This window comes from Pomacea canaliculata, linkage group LG6 (genome assembly GCF_003073045.1).
Source record: "Pomacea canaliculata isolate SZHN2017 linkage group LG6, ASM307304v1, whole genome shotgun sequence".
Taxonomy (NCBI): domain Eukaryota; kingdom Metazoa; phylum Mollusca; class Gastropoda; order Architaenioglossa; family Ampullariidae; genus Pomacea; species Pomacea canaliculata.
Genome location: NC_037595.1, coordinates 28394286 through 28419200, shown reverse-complemented (window position 1 = coordinate 28419200; position 24915 = coordinate 28394286). Strand labels below are relative to the sequence as shown.

At 36.9% G+C, this 24915-nt stretch overlaps 3 protein-coding genes and 1 non-coding gene across 6 annotated transcripts; 2 read left to right on the top strand and 2 right to left on the bottom strand.

The window, feature by feature from the left end:
* Positions 1 to 13: 13 nt before the first annotated feature.
* LOC112567035 lies at positions 14 to 13006 on the top strand. The gene is given in 20 exon segments (XM_025243496.1): positions 14 to 597; positions 890 to 957; positions 1596 to 1742; positions 2066 to 2157; positions 2535 to 2703; positions 3064 to 3435; positions 3438 to 3569; positions 3914 to 4129; positions 4458 to 4533; positions 4782 to 4821; positions 5082 to 5247; positions 5537 to 5855; positions 6517 to 6650; positions 7578 to 7657; positions 7946 to 8236; positions 8603 to 8690; positions 9135 to 9294; positions 9671 to 9754; positions 10128 to 10195; positions 11076 to 13006. Coding segments are annotated over 20 exon segments (2970 nt in total). The 5' UTR covers positions 14 to 587; the 3' UTR covers positions 11334 to 13006.
* A 1006-nt stretch (positions 13007 to 14012) lies between these two features.
* LOC112567033 (autophagy protein 5-like) lies at positions 14013 to 19449 on the top strand. 3 transcript variants are annotated; one of them, XM_025243491.1, is made up of 8 exons: positions 14013 to 14117; positions 14984 to 15155; positions 15875 to 16008; positions 16510 to 16588; positions 16802 to 16964; positions 17530 to 17621; positions 17938 to 18046; positions 18395 to 19449. In XM_025243491.1, exons 2-8 carry the CDS (start codon positions 15045 to 15047, stop codon positions 18535 to 18537), a joined length of 831 nt encoding a protein of 276 aa, XP_025099276.1. In that variant the 5' UTR covers positions 14013 to 14117; positions 14984 to 15044; the 3' UTR covers positions 18538 to 19449. The 3 variants fall into 3 exon arrangements, with proteins under 3 accessions (XP_025099276.1, XP_025099274.1, XP_025099277.1); XM_025243489.1 differs by having other exon boundaries at positions 14066 to 14220; XM_025243492.1 differs by lacking the exon at positions 14013 to 14117 and adding an exon at positions 14235 to 14470.
* Positions 19450 to 20952: 1503 nt separating this feature from the next.
* Positions 20953 to 23243, bottom strand: LOC112566610. The gene is made up of 3 exons (XM_025242871.1): positions 23039 to 23243; positions 21985 to 22130; positions 20953 to 21673 (listed from the first exon to the last, which is right to left on the bottom strand). Exons 1-3 carry the CDS (start codon positions 23089 to 23091, stop codon positions 21447 to 21449), a joined length of 426 nt encoding a protein of 141 aa, XP_025098656.1. The 5' UTR covers positions 23092 to 23243; the 3' UTR covers positions 20953 to 21446.
* Positions 23244 to 24357: 1114 nt separating this feature from the next.
* LOC112567382 lies at positions 24358 to 24558 on the bottom strand. The gene has a single exon (XR_003099815.1). It is a non-coding gene; the product is annotated as a U2 spliceosomal RNA (small nuclear RNA).
* Between the last annotated feature and the right edge of the window lie 357 nt (positions 24559 to 24915).

Sequence of the window (24915 nt, the reverse complement as noted above, 5' to 3'; positions counted from 1 at the left end):
GCACGAAAGGAGCGAGGCACCCACCACAACTACCGAATCTTAGGAAAAGGCATGACTAGACATATTTGATACAAACCCATTTATTAACTTGCAATGCCATGACCATGTTAAAACCCTTTTCTCATCTTGTTCTTATTTTGGACTAGTCGATCCGTCGGGTTGTTCAATTTACTTTTGTGTAGGCTATCATCTTTCTTTTGTCCTCTACCTAATCTTGTAAGCCGCTTTACTGATTTGTTTGCATCTCCTTGTTGTTTTAACTTACATCACTATAATGTCTACATTAGCGTAGGAACCTGGGAGTGGAGGACAGCTGGCCTGTCGAAAAAGATAGTGAGGAGGCAAGAATGTGAACGTCGTTCACTGTCAGCATGGAGTTCACATCCCCAAGGCAAGCTGAACATATTCCTACGCACTAGACTCCCTCGGCCTTTGACCGCGAACTTGTACACGTCCGTGACGCAATGAGCCATCACGTGACCTATCATGACAACAAAGTTGGCGTCCTGCAATGGCGGTGATGGTGAATGAGTCGGTGCTCTGACCGAGTGCTTTCGGTTGTGTGAGACCAAGAACTACATAAAAGAATGGATCGAGGTATATTTAATCATACAATTAAAACATTAATCTACATATGCTATTTACGTTATAAAAATATTCATACTATAACATAAGTAAGTACCGCTGTATAGAGTTTGTTGACGAAACGTATTATAGTCTCTCCTGGGACACTATTCAAAGTCATCAAGCTTAAAAGATCTCAAGAGTTTTCTGAATATTTTAGAAACGCATGCGCATTTTATTTCAGTTTCTGTACCGTAAAAGCTGTTTTAATTCTCTAATGTGTCACACGGAAAGCATCGGTCATATTTAACTTTTATACTTCTAGGGAACAATCGAAAAAATTTGGAGGCTTTGACAGAAGAAGAGGATGAAGATGACCGACCCGAAAAAGAGGTGTAGTATGCTTTAAGACTACTTAAAAAACATATACACAACCCTCAACACACATCTATAGTCATATATATATACATGAATGTAAGTACACACATCAACATATGTACATTGATACACATATACAAGCATGCTTAAGGCTTACTGCTGTGGTGAAACTTTTTGTGGTAATTGCCTATATTAAAATGTCTGTTTTAGAGATGTTTTTGTCATGTATGAAAAACAAATATAAGGCATATATATATATTATAATTATAATATAAATTATAATTGTTATGAATGTTTATAATATGAATATTTTCAAAGTTCATTTTAAACATTATTTTATAGTACAGTATTTTCAGCTATTAGCATCTCATACTAAATTACATCATTTTACCATGAATTTGTAAAATATTGACAAAGTCAAACTTGCTCAAGTTGTAATTACCTCATGTTTATATATATATTCTCTAACTATACTGGCTGTGCAATTATAAGCTAGCTCGCAAATATATGCACACAAGAGATACAGGAGTTTATTATATAACCTATCTGTTTGTTGCAGAGCGTCTGTGTTTTAAAGTATAATGCATCTCTCAATCATTGTTACTAGTATAGTAGATTTTTATCATTTCATATTTTAATTTTGAATTTATCAGGGTGATGAAGACAGTGAAAGTGAATCTGAAGATGATGATGATGAGGAGGATGAGTTTTTGACACAACATGGAGAACCTAACAAATTTGATGGGCTGTGTGATGGTGTACTAAATGCTATTGCCCTTGTGCACAATTCTTTTAAAGAGGCAAGTGAAATTTGTCAAATTAAGCCTAAATACATTTGCATTGTTTGAAGACTATATTCTCTGGGTAGACTACAACAAATAAAAGTCATCCCACTGTTGCATCCTGTACCAAAAGTGAAGTAAACCAGCAAATAAGTATTCAAATAGAAGACAGAACAATAGATTCCCTTTACAGTCTGTCACAAAAAAATTTAGACTAGATGGCAGATGAAATGGAAATATATTGTCGCTTTACTCAAGAAAAGCACACTTCCTCTAAAATGATTGTAACTTTGTACATTACAATCAGAAAGTGAAAATAGTGTTTACTGATTCTTGTGCAGATGCTGGATCTGAAGGATAAGTTGCTAAACCATGCTCTGCCCCCTCCAGTTCTCATTCAGCTGGCAATGACCAGTAGCAGGCTTTTTCGCAGGTTCTGTATAGCACTTCAAACTTTTGTTTTAATGTTGGTACAGCAGTTTTACCAAACAGCTGATACAAATCATCTTGGCAAACTTATAAAAACTATATTTTTTATTTGTTTGTATTAAAAAGTATTTCATTATAAACAAATACAAGTAAGATGGGCTGCAGATTGATGTCTTAGTTTTGGTCTATACATTTGGCGGCCCAAGACTCCTTGTCCATTGACTTACACAGATCTTTTTAAGTTTGTGCATGCACACACACACATTCCTGACATGACACACATAAACTTGCTCTCAGAGGTCGTCATAATGTAAAGGATTAAAGTTGTTATGAGTTTGCTTAATGACTGACCTTATGCTCTGATGTGATTATGCTCTTCAGCATAAGTGATCTGAACATGACAGTCAATGAATTAGTGCGACTGGTGCGACTCTTCTCCACGCCATGGGAAGAAAAGAGTGCAGCTCTCAAAAAGCTTCATGAAGATTATGAAAGTAAACAACGGCAGCTGAACATTGCTATAAAACGACTTCAGCTCGTGGATGCTCATGTACAGATTTCTTTCCTTTTTAGCATTTTAATGATGTGTTATGGCTATAATTTGTTTGTTTAAATTAAGAAACATTTTAATGCTATATCATGTTTATGATTTGTCATGTATGCTACATTTTATTAGCCACAATTTAACGACATACATATTTGAGAAAATTGAAGTGAAGATAAAGCAAATTTTAAGAAGCCAAATCCAAACACTGTAAAATTTTATCATGGACATACATAGGGATTTCATCTTATGCAATGTACTTATTGGCACACACACATATATATATATACACATCTTTGGAAGCATTTATAGCCAATTTTTGCCTGGTGTGAATGCATATGCTTGTTGATTTCATTTTTTTAACAGTCTAAGCGCATTGCTCGAGAAAAACGTATCATGAACTGGGAGAAACTATTTACAAAAGTCACCTCTAGCAAAGGTCATGGTCGTCGTTGGAAGTTTCTGATTGAGACCATCAAACAGAAAGCTAGAATGGGGCTGGAGCATGTCCAGGCTTACACTCAAGCTCTTGAAGAATCAAGTGAGTCTGAAGATGAAGATGTGGCAGATAAGGCACCAATTGCTAGAGCTGAATCTGGACTAAAGGGCAGCAAAGACACTGATGAACAAGGTGAAGAGAATAAACATAGAGATGAGGAAAATAATGCAGATGAAGATGATGAAGAAGACAATGAAAAGAGGATAGTGATGATACTGATAATGAAGAAGCAGATGAAGAATCAGGCTTTGAAGGATCAGAAATAAAACTCAATGGCTTTGAAGCTACTCATATCCCTATAGTCATACATGTCACTGCAGAAGATGAGGAAGAAAATCTGGATGATACTTTCAGTCGTGTTGGCTCACCAAAGGTAAAATAGCTTCGTTATGATAGTACAACTTTTTCTGAAGAATATTTTCAAGTTTTGTGTTTAACGTTTCTTAGATACATAGTGTTATAAATCTGAATGTCCAACAGGATGAATAATAGTAATAATAATTGGTGCAGTTATATATATAGAGGAACAAATATATAAGTGATGAAATTATAACATGATAATAAAGTGTCCATCTTTTTTCGTGTTGGATAATATCAGAATTAATTTTACAGGCCGCATTTTTTTGTCCTTTTCTCAGATTTACCAGACGAGTGTTACTGTGCTGGGAAAGTTTTTAATCTTATGAATATTAACCATGCATATCATTTGCTTCACAGAAAGTTCGTTTTAATGAGGAGACAGTGGTGACCCAAGCTGTCAAGCCACCAGTGGCAGAGTCTGCTGTATGGACAGGAGAGCCTGAGTATGACAGATCTTTGTTTGTGCGGGTATATTGCCCTGATGGCCTGCAGCAGACACAGTTGAGGTGTACACTCACCTGCAATGATCAGATCTTCAAAACTGGGATCTTGGACCCAGCAGATGATGAAGAAGTAGAAATCCCATGCATTATAGAAAGCATTTTTAAAAGAATGTTTCTGTCTTTATTTCTTTGTAAAATGCTTACAGTATCTCATTTTAAAAGCTCTGTTTTTGAGGATTTTGATTTCTTGCATGTTTTTGCAAGGATTCAGCACAACACAAGGGTGCAGTTGTGAAAACTTCTCAAGTCATATAGATATAAATATAACTTTCAATAATTTTCTTGATAACCGGTCAAGGAGAGTAAAAATGCATAAAATACAGTGATATAAAATCTGGAATAGTTGAAGCTTAGAGAATGGTAGAGATCATTAAATGGGACTTTTGTTTAAAATGCAGTCTGAAGTGGAACAGCCTGCCAAGCGGCCCAAGGCTGCAGTACATGGGATGAGTACAACAAGACCATCTCCTGAAGGTTAGTGTCAGAATTGTTTGTACATGTTTTAAGTAAGAATACAAAAGAATGGCCAGATACTACACTATAGCCTGTTCTTTCATTGTGAAAAATAGAGGATGTACATTTAATTTAAATAGTTATTAAAAACATCTGTCTTTAGACTTTTCTCTGATGTATTTGTGTGTTTACATGTGAAGATACACACACACGTGCATGTGTATGCCATTTTTTTTAATCACAGCTAATTGTATGAATTGATTTTATAGTCTCGCTGACAAACTATGGTGGTGTCAAGAAACATAAAAAGTAAGTTAACTTTCAAGTCTTTGATATTAAGTATAATTTGTAAGCATTTTTAGCTATCTTTACTCTCTAGTGACTGAAACTTTCCTTAAAGTGACAAAATCTATAATAGGTGTTTAGTAGTCTATTTACTTTTATATATGGCTTTTAGTAAATAGAATATAAGTTTATGTTATAGAGAAAATTGATACACTACGTACGTACTTAAACAATTGTGTTCCAGTCTTAGGTGCTCTTGTTTAGGTTAGTTTTATTTCATCAAGGTTTAAAGAATTTGAGATTCTGGTACCTGAGGAAGTACCAAAAGGAGCTTTACAACTGAACAAACAAGTAGCAGAACCTGCAAACATTCAAGTGGCAGTGCATCATGGTCAGTATGAAGAGCTCTTTGCAATGGCATCAATAAACTTTCAAGACATTAAAGAATCGGTAAGCACTTTGTGTCTTCATTATTTTAATAAGAAATCATTTAAGTAATCATTTTTCCAGGTGAAAAAACTTGGAGTATTCACTTCTGTATTAGAAAAATATTTGATACCACAACATCTTTAAGATGCAAATGTGCTGATACTAACAACATTAAGAACATCCATGAAAAAATCCATTATAAATAATGTGAAGTTAATTGTTCTACAAGTATTTTATCTTTATAGACCAGTAGATATAAAAACTGGATCCCTATTACTAAACTGTTTATCCATACACTTTTTTGCAACAGAATCTCCAAACAGTTTACCTGCAGCCAGTATATGGTAATGACACGAGTCTACAACTAGAATTGGGATCTTCATCGGACCTAGCAGACTTCGACTCTGTTTCAGACTCTGTTGAACTCATGCTGCCTGATGACAATTCAGACAATAAAATGCACACAGTGCTTCAGGAAGATCAAGCAAGAGATATTAACATTCTGCCATTTCCGCTTTACCCTCTTCATGCTGGAAGGTCTGATGCTTTACATAAGCCATGTGGAACAGTGCCTCTCATGCTATTCTGGGGGAAACGAGAACGTCCACGCATGTACACCAGACAGACCGGTGAGTATAGCATGTGACAAAATGGTGAGTAGAGCACATCTAATAGATTAGTGGGTACAGATTTTCTGACAGTAAGGTGTGCTTTATTCTGAGGTTGTTTTTTTTTTTCCTTTCTCTGAGTTTTTAAACCTGCCAGTCTATTTGTTTCAGAACTGTATTTCCACCAAACACTTTTGTGAGACTTTGCACCCATGCAACATCATCTATTATATGCATTCCCTTTATTTTAACTAATTGGAAATAAATACAAAGAGCATGGAGGGGAGGGGTGGTTGTAGTAAAAGCAAACGTGAACACTTTCTTGCATCACACTTTTGAGATTGAAAATAATTTACATCATAAATTATTATGCAGAATAATTATAAGCACTGTGATATCTGCACATTTCCCATTTAGATGAAGTTAGAACAGTAATAATGTTCTGCTGTTGATGTGTCATGGATTTATACTTTGCATGAAGAAATATTGCATAGCAATCTCCGAATGGACAATTCTAGAATTAATAGCTACATAGTATGCTAGCAATGCGGTGGGGAAAGAGAAAAAAATGAAGATTAAATTTAATTAATAATTACAATACATTAAGCACATGGCCTTCTTCTGTTTTATCTGTAATTTATGTCAAGAAGACTGGATTGTTTATGAACATCAATGTCAACAGGGACACTTGGTTTGAATGATCTTGTGTTTGAACTGACTGGAATTGATCTCAGCACCACCACTAAAGAGGATCTGCACAAAGAGGCAATGGATCGTTCGACTTCTGCAGTAATCTTCACCCCAGACGTTCAAGAGGTAAATTTATTTCCCAAAGACATAATCATTATATAGGATGTGATAATCTCCTGCTACACATTCTGCCACAGAAAATGAACTTTATCTAAAAATAAAATCATTTTCTGTCATGTCTCAAAATGTTAATGATATTAAACGGTGCATATCTTGAGAGTCAAGTTTAATAAGGAAAAAAAAAACCATGATTCATTTCGGACATAAATCAGCAGTATTTTTTGCATTGCATGCCTTCAAAATTATTGAATGATCCATAGCTTGACCTCCTAGTCTTTACCTGTCCATGTTGTTTATGTTCATCATGTTTTCAATGCACCTATATTTACATCCTTAGTCTAAATCTCTGCCACATAATTGACAAAAATAAGCACATGAAGAGGTTATAATTTCATCTTTCTAGCCCTACCATGGAAATATCCAACATAGCACTTCTGAATTTCTACCCTTTCTACAGCCTGCCCCTTTCTCTTTGACCTTTGTCTACATTTAAAGCTTTTCTGGCCTGACCCCAGTACCCACATCATTCAGAAATATCTTTTATAGTCAGCAATCTCTCCTTCTCACTCCTCATTTTCATCCACACACTTTGTTCATGTTTTCCGCTATGTTGTCTATATTCAGTTGTATGCATTTCTTTGTTGGTTCTCTGCACGTGGCATCTGTTTACAGGGCTGACTGCTTGCCGTAATATAGCCTTAGCTGCTGACACGGCGTAAAACAACAATTCCCCCACCCCTCTTTGTTGGTTCATTTTGTAATTTTTTTGTGCACAGCATATTGAGCTCACCTCCATACAGGGAAATGAGCCCTACAAATTCAATATTATTATGCTACATTCTTACTCTGCTCCTCTGATTTATTCTCATGCTTTCCATCTGTGCAGTCATCTGTTTTTTTAAAATCCATTGGTTATGTCACATTTTGATGCAGGAAACTGTGACAAAGTTGGAATATGACCAGCTGGTGTATCGGCATCAAGAAGAGCTGCAGTATATTCAAGAAGAATATGAGTGAGTTGATTTGGTTGAGACTTGATTAGAGCTGTCAAAACATTTGGGAAAAACATTTTAATTTAGGGAGAGGGGTAACTTATATAATGGTTACAACATAGAATGAAAAAGATGTTTTGGGCCAGTTACAGTCTGTCTGTCTGCCAAATAGGCAAGTAGCATCATAGGCATTTCTATTTCAATATGAGCAGTGTGCATTTCCTGTGGTTGACAGACTTACCCAGTCATTATTTTATCTATGATGCTTCTTTAATTCTTAATTCAATTTCTGGAACTTTCTGCCTGCAGAAGGAGGCTTCAGGAGCTCATGCAGAGCTTGGAAGCTATGCAGGAGGAGAACTTGGCTCTGTCACAACAGCAGCAGCAGCAGCAACAGATTCTGCGACCACTGTCTACAAGCAGCCACAACAGTCGCATCAGCCGTGGCAGTGCATCCTCACCAGGACCAGTCCACTTCATCCCTATGCCACCAAAGAAGACCATGACACCAAGATCAAGTTCTGCAGAAAAAACTATGTCCCGTCTTACTACTCCAGTTGAAGTAAAATCAATGCTTGAATCAGGAGGCACAAAGTCAAGGTAATCAGAAAGATATAGATGCAAATGTAAAGTCGATCCTTCTATGTGGATCTGAGACCTGGGTTTTCTTACAAAAAGAGATCAAGATCCAGATTATTAAAGAAGCACGCATGTGGATCCTATTGATCTGATGGTACCATACAGGCCTGCTTACTGCCACTCAAGACAAGCTTCTGCTGTGAGCCCGTCAGCTGATGCATTCATTCAGCATCCCCTTCCCACTTAATGACCAGTGTCAGGACAAATAAAGAAAATAAATGACAATGAGGCTAACAAACAAGCAGCCAAAGAATTAAAATATAATGAACAATATGTGTAGTAGTCCTTAATTGAATCCCAACAATTTGTTGTGCTTTTACTTAACAGATCTGAGCCCCCCAGGACAGCAAAGAGTCAGCGAAAAGTTAAAGTTGGTCATGCTTTGCCCAAGTGGGGGGAAAGTCTACCTCAAGATGTAAGCAAATGTTGATCTTATTTGCAAGAACAGCCAGCTGTGCAAATTTATATATTTATGCCTTCCTTTCTAAATACACAGTGATTGATGCAGCTACTAAAACGCTACTAAGCTTACTTACAGGCTGCTGAGTTTTTTTGGTATAACAGAACCAGGCTTACATAGCCTTCTTATTATTTGATTAATATATTATCCATCTCTAGCAGATGTTTAAATGTTAGGCAGATTGAAATTGTCTTTTTCTTGCTTCCAGACTTAGAAAAGTTTCTGGGGATGTAACAACAGTAATTCTATGTGTAATAAAAGAGGTGAAAAGAAGTAGGCCATTATAAAAAAAACCCCATAATTTGCTCATAACTAAATTGAGCATTTTCCTTTATAAAGGTTACTGTCAAAAACAACAAGTCTAAAGATCTCTCTCTTATTTAACATTTGTCCTGGCAGTTCTTTGAGCGGTTACGGCTGTTTCAAGAAGAATCGAAGATACACAAGCAGGAGCTGAGTGAACGTACACTTAAAGAGCTAAAAGATAGTTTGGAAAAGAAACTGGCTGGCCAACACAAGCTCAGCAAACAAGAAGAGCTTGTGTATGATGCACTTAAAGGTGGTTCCTTTTTTTTAATTTTTTAGCTGTATTGATAGAGTCCGAAACTAATATGTTTGGGTTTTATTCTCAATGTAGTCTCACAAGGTAAAAACAAAAGTATAATTTTTGTATGTTGGTATGCTATTATGCTATGCTCTTTCCTGATCACCTCATCATAGTTCATCAGCAACATGCAAAGAACTTTTACCTTCGCTCAGCAAAAATGAAAGAAAATATGTGTGAAGAAGTGAAATTTTTTTTTTAATGTGAAAACCTCCCATTAAATAGCTATCTCTTTTAGGTATTGTCAGAAAGTGTTTAAACACACTAAACTGCCTTTCTAAGTGCTTTTTAGATGAGACGATTAATTGTTACTATCCTATCTTTGACACAGATGTGAGTCTTCCTGCATTATTCATGCCACTAAAAACTGGAAATATATTTAATCCTCGTGCACATCAATACTTCCATCCTACAGGTGAGTTGCAAAAGCACATCTCAAAATAGTTAAATGATGTTCCTACTAGTTTAATTGCCTTGATTTTAATACAGCAAGAAAGAAAAACTGCAAGCTAAAGCCCTTTTTTTAAATTTTGTATTTTCTCCACACCATCATTGCACAAAATTTCACGTTCTTCCTTTAAGGCCATCTTCCCCCACTAACAAGTTTCTTCAACCTTATTAAGATGCCAAAACATCAGCAAACTGATCTGTTTGCACTTTGTTTTATTAACAATGCTTATGGGAGACCACTGATATAGTTCAAGTTGTAAATAGAAGAAATTAATCAGAGTATACATTGCATCTCTGGCATTGAAGTTCTAACTTGTCTGTACTTCTTTCCCATTTAGGTACTACTGATGTGAGACTGACACAGCCACCTTCTGTCTTCCAGCTGCCACCACTGCCATCCAATAATGTATCCTTTCCTTATCACAGAAATGTTTAACTTTCTTTGAAGTTCTATCATAGTGTTTGTGTTTTTCTTTTTAAGTGACCAGATTAAGTTCAGCACAAGATTTAACTTCCCAAATTCTGACCGAATACACCCCACCCATTCCCAAGATACAAACTACCATCCACAAAAAGATGTCAAAATCATGACATCATGAAAGGCTACAAATAATGTCTGTTCTAGCTCTTGCATTAACCTTGACAATTTGCATGAGAAAAATGGAAGGGAGTTAATTCACATTTTAGAAGTATCTAGCAAAGAGCATATCCCAGTTTTATAATTCCTATAAAACTTTATTTTGGGGGACAGTCTAGTAGGCCTTTGACGTTCTTTGACCCCCTTTAACCCCAGACTATTGAAATCCACATCTTTTTTTATGCTGTACTGACTACATACAAATTACCTCTGTTACCTTCATTTGAATGTTATATTTTGTAAACAGAACTAAAAAAAGAAAAATGAATGCAAAACAAAACCATAACACATGCAATATTTAAAATTTTTAAACATTGATGAAAATCTCAAGACCATTTTTAGCCATTTTAGTAAGGTGTTATGCTATCATAATACATGGAATACGATTGTTTTGTTTGGTAAGGGCAAGGCCCCTCCCCCCTTCTTTCTCTATGCCCTTCATTCCCCAACCTTTTTAAGGCCACAGATACCCATTCAACCACTGAGTCAACTGGAGGAAGTATGTTGAGCCACATGGTTATCAATAAGCTATGGTGCTTGTCTTCATCCTCAGATATCAGCGTTTTAACCATTTGGTTATCTGCTTTCCCTTAGTATTGATGCAAAGACTGAAAATTTTCATAGAATCTTTTCTTTGACACAGAGACAGAAATTGCCTGTGGTCAACCTGTTTGAGCTCAGCAAAAATTTCCACAGGCAGGGTGCTCAGTGGTTGGTTGAGCGTTACATACAACAGCAACAACCACTGGGCACCAGCCCAGAAACCCCTTTGTCTACAGCCAACCAGCCCCATGATTCTGCAGACCAGTTATCTCCCATGGAACAGGAACAGCAGTTGACAAGTTTTGGTCTTGAGGGCTCTCACAGTGCACATGCTAGCTTGCCAGAACAAGAAGTTGAAGCGTAAACAGTTGACTACAAAATTATTTGCATCCGTTTTTGATTGAGCGCTGGGACTATGTGATGGTGTACTATCTAGGCTCCGCTGAATAGACTGAGAAAGCAAGGTCCAAGTTTTTTGAAAGGGTATGGGACTTCTGATTCTTTGGAGTTTGAAGTGTTATAAAGTATCTGCAAAATACTTTGGTTTTTGATCTAAAAGAAGGACTACTTTTGTGTACTATCACTGCCTAACCATCAGGCTTTGATATACTGGTTCAGAGAACAAAGTTTGAGCAAAGTGTGGTATTTCTGATTTTGAGAATGTGACAGTTAAACAAAAACAATTAATATATCCCAGAAAATGGAATGTCTATTGTCTTATATATTTATATTTCTGTGTTATATCATAATACACATGTCACTTTCTCCATGCCTCTACAAGAAGATGATGATGACTTTGCAGTAAAACAAGCAATATAACTGCATGTTTCTATACATACCAAACATCAGACACATTGAACAGAAAAATATGCCTTTCAGATAAACATATACCAAACAAAAATATTAAACTTCCTGTAGTCTTTTTATATTCTGTAACAAACATAAACTAATGGGGCTTTTGGGACCTAAAAAGCCCAGAACTGGACATCATGGAAAGATTCAATATTTCATAATGTTAAAAAAATTCTGATGGCTGCTTATGACAATGACAATTTCAGCATGCTAAAATGCTATCATTATGTGGATTACCATTATCTTCAATTCCTATTTGTGAACTGAACATGTGACAATAATGAGTCTTCAAAATGATTAGTCCACGAACATACTTTTAATGCAAAAAAATGAATTGTCTTCTTTTATTTGTTTCTATCGAAAAAAAAGATCAACGAAGATGCATGTTTATTACTTTCTGCCTGGGCCAGCTGCACTTTAAGAATAATCATATGCTGTTTGCATTTTTATTTTTGATACAAGCTTTGGTTCAGTATTTTTCTTTTGTATGATTTGTTAAATTTTTGGTTACTTTCACAGCTCCACAGGATTAATTTCAGCCTATGAGTATCTAATGCAACAATCTCTGTGGATTACTTTCCAGCACAGCATCAACACGTGTAGAAATAAGTCGTTTCTTTACACTAAATTTGCCTCAGATTGATAATAAAATCTTCAGGGAAAAGTCCTGTTCATTCATCTTGACTCATTTAAATTTTTTGCATGTTGCATAAGCAAACTTTAGCTTAAGAATCATAAGATGTTTTTTCCAGATTTTTACCCCCTCATTATTTGTGTTTAAATGTTATAATGCAGTGCAATCATATTTTTGTGTGTAATGTTTAAGTGATTGGTGCACTCTCATTTTAATGAGTGCAAACTAATCACAAAGTTTGTTGTTTTCATGCCACAAATAAAGGAAGGGTTTCAAAGAAAGTGTAATTGCATCTCCCTATCTGCAATACTTAATATATTACTGCTTGTGACTATCAAAAAATGTAGAATGCAGCATATCCGATGCATTCTTTTGTTCCACATTTCAAATACTTTGTTTCTATGTACACATTTCTAATGATTAAAATTTTTGTAGATGCCATTTATTTGTTTCCAAATGATTATGAACCTATGATATGAATTCATTATATATGATGGATGAAACTTATTATTTTTGCAGGTCCATGTAACAAATAAATTTCAGGCCATATGTAACTCTACAGATAATTCTTTCAGCTTTTGAATGCAGCACTTCCTTCCTTAGAATAACAGTGCTTAAATAGAACATTTTTAGGTCCAGCTGTTGGTCAGCAGGATTTGCTAAAATATGCATTTCTGTGTGTGCCATTTATGCTAATAAGTAGATATCCAATCCTAAAATGCAAATGAAGATGGATTTTTCATCGTGGGGGTTTGTTACAGCTTATTACCTATGTAACAAATGCGCTTGCATCCACTTAAAAAGTATTCACTACTGCAGGTCAAGGTTTCACTACAGATGCTGCTGATTAACTTGTTGTTCTGCTCTGGGCATTTAGAATAGAACAAATTTTATATCTTTGCAGTACACGCTGCCTGGCCATGAGTTTTATTAATACCCCGCACATGTATCATGAGAAAATCTTTTACCTTTTTAAAAACAAGACGAAGAATGCAATGCAGTATATCACAAATCTTGGCAGTGAAGCATATATGTTTGTTATGAAGCAACTTCGGAAAGTCGATTTGACATAATGCTGTAAAAGGGATCAACACTCATTACTACTATAAGAGGTTTGTAAATACACAACAGATTTTTCAGTTTAAAAAAATTTCAACTGTTGCTTCCAGTCTTGAGACATATGCTAGCTACCACTCAATGTTTTTATTTACGTCAAGTTTGATTTGGAGAAAGTTTGCCAACAGATCAAGCATACTATCTGGCTCTTACTAGGAAATATAAAAAAAAAAGATCGACTTCGATAATGTAATGTTTAATATGTCAGTTTTGTTGCTGACAAAATCGCAGACTAAGGGGAACTAAAAACAGACGACAGCTATAGCATGTCTCTCTCAAATTGGTACGCGCGCGTATGCATGGACATTTTTTTTTTTAATGTAATCGCATCATGATCGTGTTCCTTCACTTTGAAACGCACCGTGCGTTAGGCGCTTACCTGTGCCCGCGTTGACTACTTCCTTAATATTTTCTGAAAGGTGTTATATTGTAAACCTCAGTGGTTCCCTGCTGGTAATTTGTGCGGCTTGGTTTGCCGCAGTAGTGGAAAGAGAGGTATAGGTGTGGGTGATCCACTGTTTGTTTGGCTTCCGCACAGTCAGCAGGGTACGTGTTGTTGTCTGCAAGTCTTTCTCTTTTATTACCGCGACTTTGATGGAACAAGGGTACATTTTTTCTTGTGCGGCGTGGAAGAGGTCTCGTTCTCAGGGTAATGAGTATAACTTTAATATTTATACCTCGTATTTAAAGATCACTGGCGCTATAAAGATCACGACATCGACGTTTCCAGTGGTGGATTTCTCGTGATTGTGATGCTGCATGTGGTGTGGACACGTTGTCACAAAATATCTGCCAACTGCGGAATGTACTTACAGCTGATTGTGTTTACAAATAAAACTAAATACTGATAAATCTTATTTTGCGTTAGCGAGTGGAGGTTTGAGGAGTAGATGATCGAGGTGTTAAATCTAAAATTCAAGTGTGCATGTAGCACTAACTGTCATGTGATAGGTAACCCATTTCTGTAAAAGAACAGCATGTATAACTCGAATTTCTACAAAGAGAATAAAGATTTTCCAAAAATAAGTGTTGAAATAGTTTATATAAGCAATGGAAACTTTACTTCTAGAGACTCTGCAAGTGGCTAAGTCAAATAAAAACTATAGTTTTGTAAGAAATAAATGATTATGCTCTGTATGGCCTTTTCCAATTTGTTGCTTTTCAAAATGTACTTTAAAAAAATTAAAATGTGAAATTTAGTATTTATTCAGGAAATGTAAAAAAGAACTCAGTACCAAATTTTCTTATCAATTTTCAGTTAAACTCATGAAGTTCAACAATTCAAAACTTGATTAAAAGGCAAATTTTCAGTCTGACAGGGATATGCATCAGATAGCAGGAAAAAGTTTATTGCTGATGGTAGTCAGTTTTTTTTTTCTTTTGTTGGTTGAAAATCATTTCCTGCATTGCAGATTAGTACTGGATGCAGCCGGTCCTGGAAGGAAAAAAGAAACTGATACAAGCAAAGGAGCTATGGCAGAGGACAGAGAAATTTTGCGTGAAGTGTGGGAAGGTCGTATACCAGTCTGCATTAATTTAGCTAAGGAGGAGCTAGACACTGTGGAAGAGCCAGATCCATACTATGTGAGTTGATAGTACACTTTGCAATAAAAGTATCTAGGTGCTCAGCTAAACAGCTATTTACTCAGATTTTGATAGTGTTTTAAATCCAAGGTACAGGCTGTGTGTAGCTGTGCTCTAGTTTTGGAGATGGGCATAAACACTTGGTAAACTTAAAACACCAAATTTAAGAGTACCATCGCTATTTTATTTAAATTGTTATTAGTCAGCTGCCAATCAGTGATTGTTGAGTCAATTTAAATGTATATACAAAATATATAAGCGAGAAATGTATAATTCATTTAAATGGAAAGAAAAACAACAACAAAAACAGAAGAGAAAGAAAGTCTGTGTCTAGTAGTGAATGAGATGAAAGCAAATTTACACTTTGTCAGCATTTCCTGATTGTTTTAAAGTGCTTAAAAAATCTACACTCCTGTTATCATTGCAAATGTCAACAATAATAATAATAAAAAAGTATATACATAATGTTTGGGAGTGAACCCCAATGCTTGTGATCACTGTAAAATCTTAAGTGTAAAATCAACAGTTACAAGATGACATTTTATTTGTAAACATCAAGATCTTTTAATGCTTTTATTGTCCTTGATGTATCCATGTCCTTTGTTATCAGTTACGCTGTTCTTTGCATGAATTCATTTTCTTACCAAGTATTCTGCTCCATGATTTACCTTCTAATATTCCCATAAGATATAACAAGATGCATGTTTCATCTGTTGCAGTTGTTAGTGCCAAGACAAAGTTATTTCCCTTTGGTTATGGACAAGGTGCAGAAACACTTTCTAAAGCACATGAGCACAGAGAACCAGGAACATGGAGAAATGTGGCTAGAGTTTGAAGGGCAGCCTCTCAAATGGTAAGAGTTTACATTTGCTGTAGCATATGTATAGTGAGTGAACCTGATGACTAGATTCATGTTATTCTGCAAGTTATATTTCTGTTGCACTGTAAGTAATTTAACAACTCTGACGGTTACCTTAAAAGTAATAGATCTTTAAAAGATACTGGAATTGATAACTGTGTCTAGATGTCACATATATTGTAACCAGAAACTGCAAGACTGTTCAAGAAATGCCTTAATAGACTTTAAGTTTCAGATGTTTGACCATTGAAGTTAAGAATTGATGGGTCAGCTTATGTTTTTTTTTCTATGTGTGCAAACTATGTATAAATTACATTTTCTTTAATTTTACAATATGCTTATTAAAACCAGTATATTGTATTGGTTTTCCTGAATGTTTATTTTGCATTAGAATGTGTACATTTTTGAGTCTGTTTGTATAAGAGATAAGGCAACAGTTTGCCAATTAACTTGTCAACATACCTAATTAAGAAGAACTAACTACATTTCTTTCAGGCATTACCCTATTGGAGTTTTGTTTGATCTACACAGAAATTCTGCCAGTCTTCCGTGGAACCTCATTGTACACTTTCAGGTTTGGTTTGTTTCTGTATGTTTTTCCTGAAACAAAAGTATGTTTTCCTTACTATGTAATACTCAGTACCAGAGAAAGAGAGAATATACACATTTTTCTTAAGTAAGAACTTCCTGATTTATCCCATTTTAAAAGAGCAGATAGAAACTAGCACCAGTCTGTCAGTGTTTAAAAAAAGTAGCCCTACTTTTTATGGGTTTTTGTATGTTAAAGAACTTTCCAGAAGATGAACTGCTGCACTGTCCTAATAAGGAGGCTGTTGAGGCCCACTTCATGGCTACTGTAAAGGAGGCTGATGTATTAAAACATCGCAGTCAGGTCATCAATGGCATGCAGAAGAAAGATCATAAGCAGCTTTGGACAGGATTTCAGAATGGTAAAGACATGTTATCTGAGCCATTAATGCAGTGGGATACACATTTGACTATTTCTTTTAAACATATTCTGCTTTGATTAAGTCGTATATTGGTTAACAGAAATACTCAAGTTTCTTGAGACAGTGCAGGAAGGGATATTTTCCCGTAGTAATACGTCAGCTGTTTCTTTTATAGAATTCATTTATTGTAGTTTATTCCCTGAGAACTTAGCTAAGAAAGATTGTTTTGAAAGAAAGATTTCTTCTCTAAAATAGATTGTTTTGAAGGGAAGATCTTGAAGATTTCAAGAAGTTGATCAGGTCTCAGTTTTTGAAATTAATAAGATATTATGTCCATCAAATAGTTTGCACTGAGAAGACTAGGAGCAGTTGCTAGTCTTTTTGATACAGTCTGATATCATTGAAAACAAATTTGTAAGAGTTGGTTTCTGAGGAGGGGTGTTCATAAATTAATTTTTTTACCAGTTTAAAAAACTTGTGAAAGAATGTGTTTAGAATTTATTAGACAACATGACGATGATTATCTTGCAAGTCATTATGTAAATGAGGTGTCATTTGTTTTCAGACAAATTTGACCAATTTTGGTCAGTGAACAGAAAACTTATGGAAAGTGAAGGCGAAGATGTTTTCAAGTACATTCCCTTTAGAATACACCAGGTGAGGCTTACTGCATTGATACAGTTTACATTTAATTGTTGTTATACTCATTGGATGCTTATATGTGACGTATAGGGGGCTGTTTAATAACATTTTTTACGTTCATGTCTTTGTATGTTTTATATGCATGAATGGTTACATATCTATCTATAGATGTGTGTGTGTGTGCTTGTATGCATGTGTTGAAGATCCCCTTTTTGGGGGCGGGGATGTGTAGATTCATTCAAGGTCTGATTGATCTTTTAGCGTCAAAATAGATGTGGCTTTCGTGCTAAAAGAAAAAAAAAAAAATTTATCTACATGTTTCTTTCAACAGCCTGATAGTCTACCTGTTCAGAAATTGTTTAAACCTCTGGATGACAGTGGGGAGCCACACACTTTGACTCGTTTACTTAAAACTGCTTTACCTGATTATGACTGGCCAGGTAAAAATGTTGTAAAAGTGTGTTTGAGGCGAATGCATGATAATGAAAGAAAGAGACATAAGATGAACATATCCTAATCACAAGTGCACTACTGGTTAATGAAGGCATGCTGTTTAAGTGTGACACCTTCCTCTGAAAACATAGATATGCTTATGAATCTGTTTTGGCAATGTGAATTTCATATAGAATATCTTGGAGTGCCATTTTTTTATAAGCAACATTTTTATTAAATGGAAAGAATCCCAGTGTTATGCCAAGATGTGTATGTTTTTTTGGCAATGTGAAAACATGTCTAACCTTCCTGGTTACTGAGTAAATTCTTACTTTTGTATCATGATATGGTTTCAGATGAACTGAAGTACAAGGATGTCATCATACAAGGAATCAAGCCTAGGTTAGATACGCCAGTTTTGTGGCTTAGTGAGCACCTTAGCTACCCAGACAACTTTCTGCACATATGCGTCATTCCAAGAATAGACCATGAAGACTGAGAGTGACTATAAAAGAGAAGCTATGCTTAAAATAAAGAGGTGAACACTCAGGTTATGAAGCCCGATTCAAAGGACAGGATGTTTCTGAAAAATGTGCTCCATTTTGTGTGAGTGTAGGAGAAAGAAAAACAATGTGAGTTTATGTGAATATGCAAGATGGAGAAAAAATGTATTACATGATTGTGCATGTTATGCCTTTACCTGTGCATATTTTTGTTATTGTGTGTGCCTAGACTTTTAATTCGTTAGTCCTCAAACTTCTATGGGCTATATCTGATATTTTACAACCTCCTCTTGTGTGTTAATATATGAGGAGGAAAGGGTAATTGATTCAACTGAATTCCAGATTACCTGTGTTGAATGAAATTATCATATTCATGTTTTTGTGAAGAAGGTGATAAGTTGTCAGTATTATTTGTGCAGTTGGTGAGTTAGGCATAAAATTATGAAGAAAACTGTATGGATGGAGATGGCGACTATAACTGTTCTCTTATCAAAATCTTCCTTGCACTTGTCCTTGAGTCTTTGTGTAATGACTTTTTTTTAAAATATCTAATGGTGAAAGTTGGGGTGGTAGAATTTCATGTTAACTGTGCTTTTGTGTTTTTTAATGATGGTTAGTAAAGTCTCATGGTCATGCAGGTTTTTCATTAGCATGTCTCATGATTAAAGTGATGTATTATGGTTTATATGGCACACCGGTGAACATATAAACATTTAACTTATTTTTTTTTTTTTTTTTTAGCTTTTTCTTGATTTACTTACTAAAAATAAAGAACACAAATACAGCAGTGTGATGAATAATACAAAATATTAGGTTAATAATTTGCTTTCTTTAGACTTACCTTTTTGTTGCGTATCTTGCACTTCTTGCCATGTATTACTATAATAAATATTAATGTTTATCCATTCTCAAGTCTTCTGCTTTAGTGTTATTATTATGAAAGTATTTTAAATCATGACTTTAAATCATGAGCTCGTCAGCCACATTTGTGTTGATTTTGTCAGCCACGCTTTTAAGAAATGGTTTTCACGACAGCCGATGTGTGAGATGTCGGGATTTCGACACAAGTTGTTTGGCACTTTGTTGAGTGATCCTTCCACCTTTAGGTGAAAAGTGATAAAGCTCTATCGGTGTTGACACACAGAGTGGCGTGAGCAGATGTGAGAAATTGTAGCGGGAAATGACGCTGATGGCTTTTCCTTGCTGACCATGACTGTCCAGCTCTCACTGCAATCGTGGGTGGAGGCCCTCCCTTCCTACCGCTCCTTATACGCTAACCCGAGTTTTCATCGTCATGGTAATTTTCATTGTCGTCGTAACTGGTCGCTTTTCTCTACAGACTTTAGTGTCACCCCTCTGGTGGGTGGCTAAGCGGGGATGAGCAGGGTGACAGGTAGGTGTGAAATGGGTCCGGCAAGAGGATGAACTCCGCACTCGGGTGAATGTGCCAAGTGCCAACACCTTCGGAGAACACATTGAACACTTCCACGCCATTCTGTTTACACTAAGAAACGGTGTCATTCTCCCCTCCCTCCAGGGTGGCCTTAGGTATGTACAAACTGTACCTACACAGACCCGTCATATCACATCGGCCGCCGCGCTATTTTATATTGAATATAAAACAGAAAGAGAAAATAATGACACACATAACGGTAATTATAATGTGGCCGAAAAAAATTGTTTCTTTGTTAATTAGTGCGTTGTATTTACTAATGTTGCTAAAGTAGGAGCAGTAAGCTATATGTATAGTATTATATCCTTCTACCGTCATGACAGTTTCATGGACCGCCACTGTGTTTTATTGACATTGGCGGGCGAAGGGGCCACCGATTCTTTCTCTTCCCAGGGCGCTGGTGGTGTTTTTTTCCCCCCACTAAATGTCTCAGGGGAGGTAAAAACTTTGGAAGCATGACATCAGCGCCATAACAAGGTTTCATAGCTTGCAGTGATTGAAATCGAGGTTTCGCTGTCAAGGTCGATGACATCATGCTTCCGAAGTATTGGCCTTCACTGAAGCGTTTAGGGAAGAAGGAAAAAAAAAAAAAGGCAGCGCCCAGGGCCACCACGAGCCGAGATCGAGCCCCCCCTGCTTCCTCCCCGCCACGCTCCGCGGCCCTCAGGGAGGTTCGGTGGCGCAACGGTGAGCGCCTGTCACCAAAACGGCTTTCTCACCTGCGGAAAGCAGAAGAAACTGTGCCACGCGGCAGACGGGACAAAGCCGGCCTCAAAAGTCACCATACCTTTCTTAATCAAGAACAGTTTCCCTCACTCGTCAGTTCTTCCTGCATGTATTCATGGTGTTGTCTATTTGTTGACCCTAATGTTTTCAGAGTGGCTGACTTCCTTTGTAGTCTTTTGTGTGCAGAGCATCGAGCTGGTGGTATTCACAAAAGAAAATGTGCTTAACAAATTTTTGAGTCAAAAGTGGTTGATTGCAAAAATTGAAGACAAAGAACTCAATAGCAATTCTGGATTTAGCATATTTATTAATTCGAATTTCTTCTCATGGCATTGAAAAATGTACAGTAGAAAAAAGTTGGCACAGGCTGTCACGCCGCTTTGGAATTATTTACAATTATTGGATATAGCATTTGGAGAATGGCTGACCGAATCTATTATCAGAGATGACGACCTAAAAAAGGGAGGAAAACAATGGGATGAAGTGTGTTGCCAACAATAGCAAGTGAGACAGGAAAGTAAGGGAGGAGAAAACTATTTTCAAATTAAAAAAAAATCCCGTTTCTCTCTTCTCTCTCAAACACTTGTCTGCAGGCTGTACATAATACTGTTACATTTTGAGCGGAAAAAGGCACACTAAAGTAAATAATTTAAATATACATACCAATAGTGATACCAATATACTTGCAGATTTAAATACAAAGTTGAAATGAATCGTAGCATGCACCTACTGCCACAGTGGACTTCTACAGAATCTACACTGACATCTTGAGTATAAATTGATCATGAATATGCCTTGTGAGAAATTATTGTCCCATATTTCAATCAGGGTGACAGGAAGCTTTTTACTGGTCCCGTCCTGCTGATTAGTCTGAAGTCGTTTATTTGTGTTTTTTCTTCGTCTTTTTCTTCCCACAGTTATTTTCTCCCAACTCTCCATTTCACCTTGCTCCGCTGTGGAAAAAAAGTCACATTTAATCTTGGCAGACATGAGTGTTTTCAAAAGAGATTATGAAATGTTCATGCATGCGTACGTCTGAGGGTATGCAGGCATGCAAAAGAGACACAAACACAATAAACTGCCAGACGGACGAACAGGTTAAAGTAAATTATAGTGGGAGAGAAAAGAAAGAAAGGAAGAGAATAAAGGTTGAAGAGAAGGACAAAGGGAGGAGAGAAAACGGTAGATTTTATTTCAGAAATTAAAAAAATGACAAGTGGTTTTTTTGTTTTTTGTTTTTTCAATCAAAATCGTGGCTGCTTACTGCTGGAATCCCCCGAGCTGTTCTGTCTGAAGACACTGACCCGACTCATGATGTCCGTTGTTGTTCCTTTTGAAGGGCTGATCACCGTGAAGCTCGACAGGAATTTTTCCAGTGTCTCTTGCTCCTGAAGTTGTATGCTTCTCGATCTGCACACAGTAATCAAGATTAGAATTCGTGCAGTTACAGTAACAATTCAGAACTGTGCAGGACAAACAAACAATCAAACAAACAAACAATATTATTCTATAATCCTGACAAACATTATTACAAGCTGCAAATATTGCATAAAATCCTTAGTGAGTCCTTGGGTGAGTAGCAGTAGAGATTTACACTGTGTCCGGTGACTTGACAAAGGTGCACACAGCTACACACGTGACCACAGGTACGGAGAAGTCGTACTGACCACAGATGACAACAATAGTGGATAAGGGGCGGAATTCGTCCTACGTGGTTTATTCTGATGTTTGTAAACAGTGTAGACAATGCAGCGCCACGACTACTTCTATTTACTAATTAAATAAAACCTCATTATCAAGATTGATTTAAATACAGTTAAATACAAGACAGTCCTGGTTAATATAAGTTTCAAATCCTCCATCTGCCTCGTTTTTTTTTATTGAATTCAATCGTACTATCATTCAGTATACATACAAAATAAACATCACATCACCCTTTAGATTATTAATGAAATACGGGGTCTTTGTAATTATGTATTTTTTTATTTGCATCGACACATCCCCCCATCCCCCACCCTCCACTTTGATTTCTCCAGGGTCGTGTTGATTTTCACGCACAGAATAAGCGAGCCACTGACCACAACTCATCCTTTTGATGACATGAAGTTTTGGAGCTCACTAACAGTTACAGTTGGTGTGAAGTAGGCGTACCAGCAGCTATTTGTATTTCACAAGTGAATTACAATTACGTGGGGTGCAAGGAAGACAAAAACAAACCAACAAACACACAAACCATGGATGGTGCGCTCGAATCTCCAGAGTAAAAAGTTATAAAATGTTTGGACTTACAAAAGCCAAGCACATCAAAACACACTCACCTAGTCACAACACCGATTTCTCCGAAATTAAGTCGCCGACGAGTTGGTGGCATGGTCTCGATTTTATTTCCGGTTCTTAGTGGGAAGGCAAATATAAGTTGCTCGCTGCTGTTCTCTCGCACACAACTTTCTCTGAAGAGATCTTTCACCTGCACCAGGTGATAGGAGCGATAGACCTGTTTGTGAAAGACAACAAAAAAATGAACCACCTTTGCTTATCTCTTTTTTTTCTGTGACGTCACAGGCACGTGCATTTTGAGTTGAATATGCTGCCTGGTCACAACCGGCTGAATCCAAGACTGAAAAAAAAAACCCTCCTTAGTCCCACAAAGTGCATGTAATGGACGGTGACGTGGGCCCTGCTGCGCAATGGATACTCTTTCGTTCATACATTCGCCCACACACCTAATTACAACAATTCACTGTAGCTTGTGATTATATTAAAGAATATAATTTCAGAAATACATGGGTAAATTTATACACATCTCACATCTGGTTACTAAATGACTTATTAACCCTTATCTCGCTGATGGTCCTTAGTATTCCACAGATTACACATCCGCATGTAAGAGTTCACAGGTCCTAGTGAAGTTTAAGTTCAATAAAATGCAGGTCCCTACTAAACCTCACGTTGGAGTTCACACACTCACTACCGAAGATGATAAAACTCAAAGTCCTCGGACCTTCACACTCACTACAGAGGATGATAAAACTCAAGGTCCCTTGGACCCTTTAACGTCTGCTGTCGTGGCCACTCTCTAGCCCACTGCCTGGAAAAGTGAAGCTTCTTTCTTTGCTCCCTACTTTGTTCGTTTTTCGGTGGGTTTTTTCCCCGCCGAGGAGGGTGGCCCACAACCACTACCAAAAGCCGTGGAACAATTCTCTCCCCTTGCCGTACGTCCACGTTAGGTGCTCGGATGAAGTTGACACCGACACCGGACACCGGCAGCGAGGTGGGTGTCGCGCCAGCCAGAGGAGATGTGCCGGCTTGGCCCGCACACGATGTTTTGTCCAACCAACCAATTTAACCATTCTAATCAAACATTACAAAGTAACTAAACACAGTAAACACACTACACCTTAAAAAAAAAGACAATCTGTAGAAAATGTTTCTACAGTGCATAGAACGGTTGGTCAGTTCCCACGAAAATACTTTGACCAGGTATAATTTTTTTGAAAGGTAGTTGATTAAGTAGGAAAATTCTTCCACCTTTCGGTGATTCCAAGCACTAGTACTAGAGGGGCGGGGGAGGAAAGAGAATACTCTCATCCTAGTTCAAGGCTGACATTTTGACATTGATTTAATTTTCTCTCCAGGAGGAGAGTGGGCCAATCCTGGAGGTACTGCAATTCCAGGCCGACCCGTGACAGAGGTGGAGCAAGCCCCTAACACTCCGTCATGTTTCAAAAAATCAGTTTAATATCGAAGTCCCCAATGAGGACGTATCAGATATTAAGCTGATAAGAACAGATTTTTTTTTTTTTTTTCCATGTTTGTTTATTCAAACATTAAAAACAAGGGTAAACAAATATTACAAGAATGTAAAGTGTTAAAAACAAGAGTCCTTTCACTTATTCGAAATCTGAGTTACGAAAAGTCATTGTTCATTCGTTGCTTTCAACTATTTTCTTTTTTCGAGGTGCGTGGGGTGTGGAGGGGAGGATTTCCTCCTCTCGCACTGTTGCTGCTGTCGTTCCATCAGGTCGCTCCGAGGTGCGTGGTGTTCTGGTAATGGTGTGGAGGGTACTCACTGCGAGGTTGGAGGTTGTAGCATCAGTCATCGAAGGCAGGGGTCGTAGTTGGCGTCTAGGCCAAAAAGAGTTATTGTCCACAGGTGCGGTGGCGGCATTATCCAAAGTGAAGAACACACAGGTTG

Bases quoted from the DNA above. Each gene is read 5' to 3' on its own strand.
- LOC112567033 (XM_025243491.1), top strand. From the start codon at position 15,045: ATGGCAGAGGACAGAGAAATTTTGCGTGAAGTGTGGGAAGGTCGTATA. The intron at 16,965-17,529 runs GTAAAGACATGT...ATTTGTTTTCAG, and splicing joins TTGGACAGGATTTCAGAATG to ACAAATTTGACCAATTTTGG. The intron at 17,622-17,937 runs GTGAGGCTTACT...TTCTTTCAACAG, and splicing joins TTCCCTTTAGAATACACCAG to CCTGATAGTCTACCTGTTCA.
- LOC112566610 (XM_025242871.1), bottom strand. From the start codon at position 23,091: ATGCCACCAACTCGTCGGCGACTTAATTTCGGAGAAATCGGTGTTGTG. The intron at 22,131-23,038 runs GTGAGTGTGTTT...TACTGTGTGCAG, and splicing joins GAAATCGGTGTTGTGACTAG to ATCGAGAAGCATACAACTTC. The intron at 21,674-21,984 runs GTAAGCAGCCAC...TTTTTTCCACAG, and splicing joins CAGCTCGGGGGATTCCAGCA to CGGAGCAAGGTGAAATGGAG.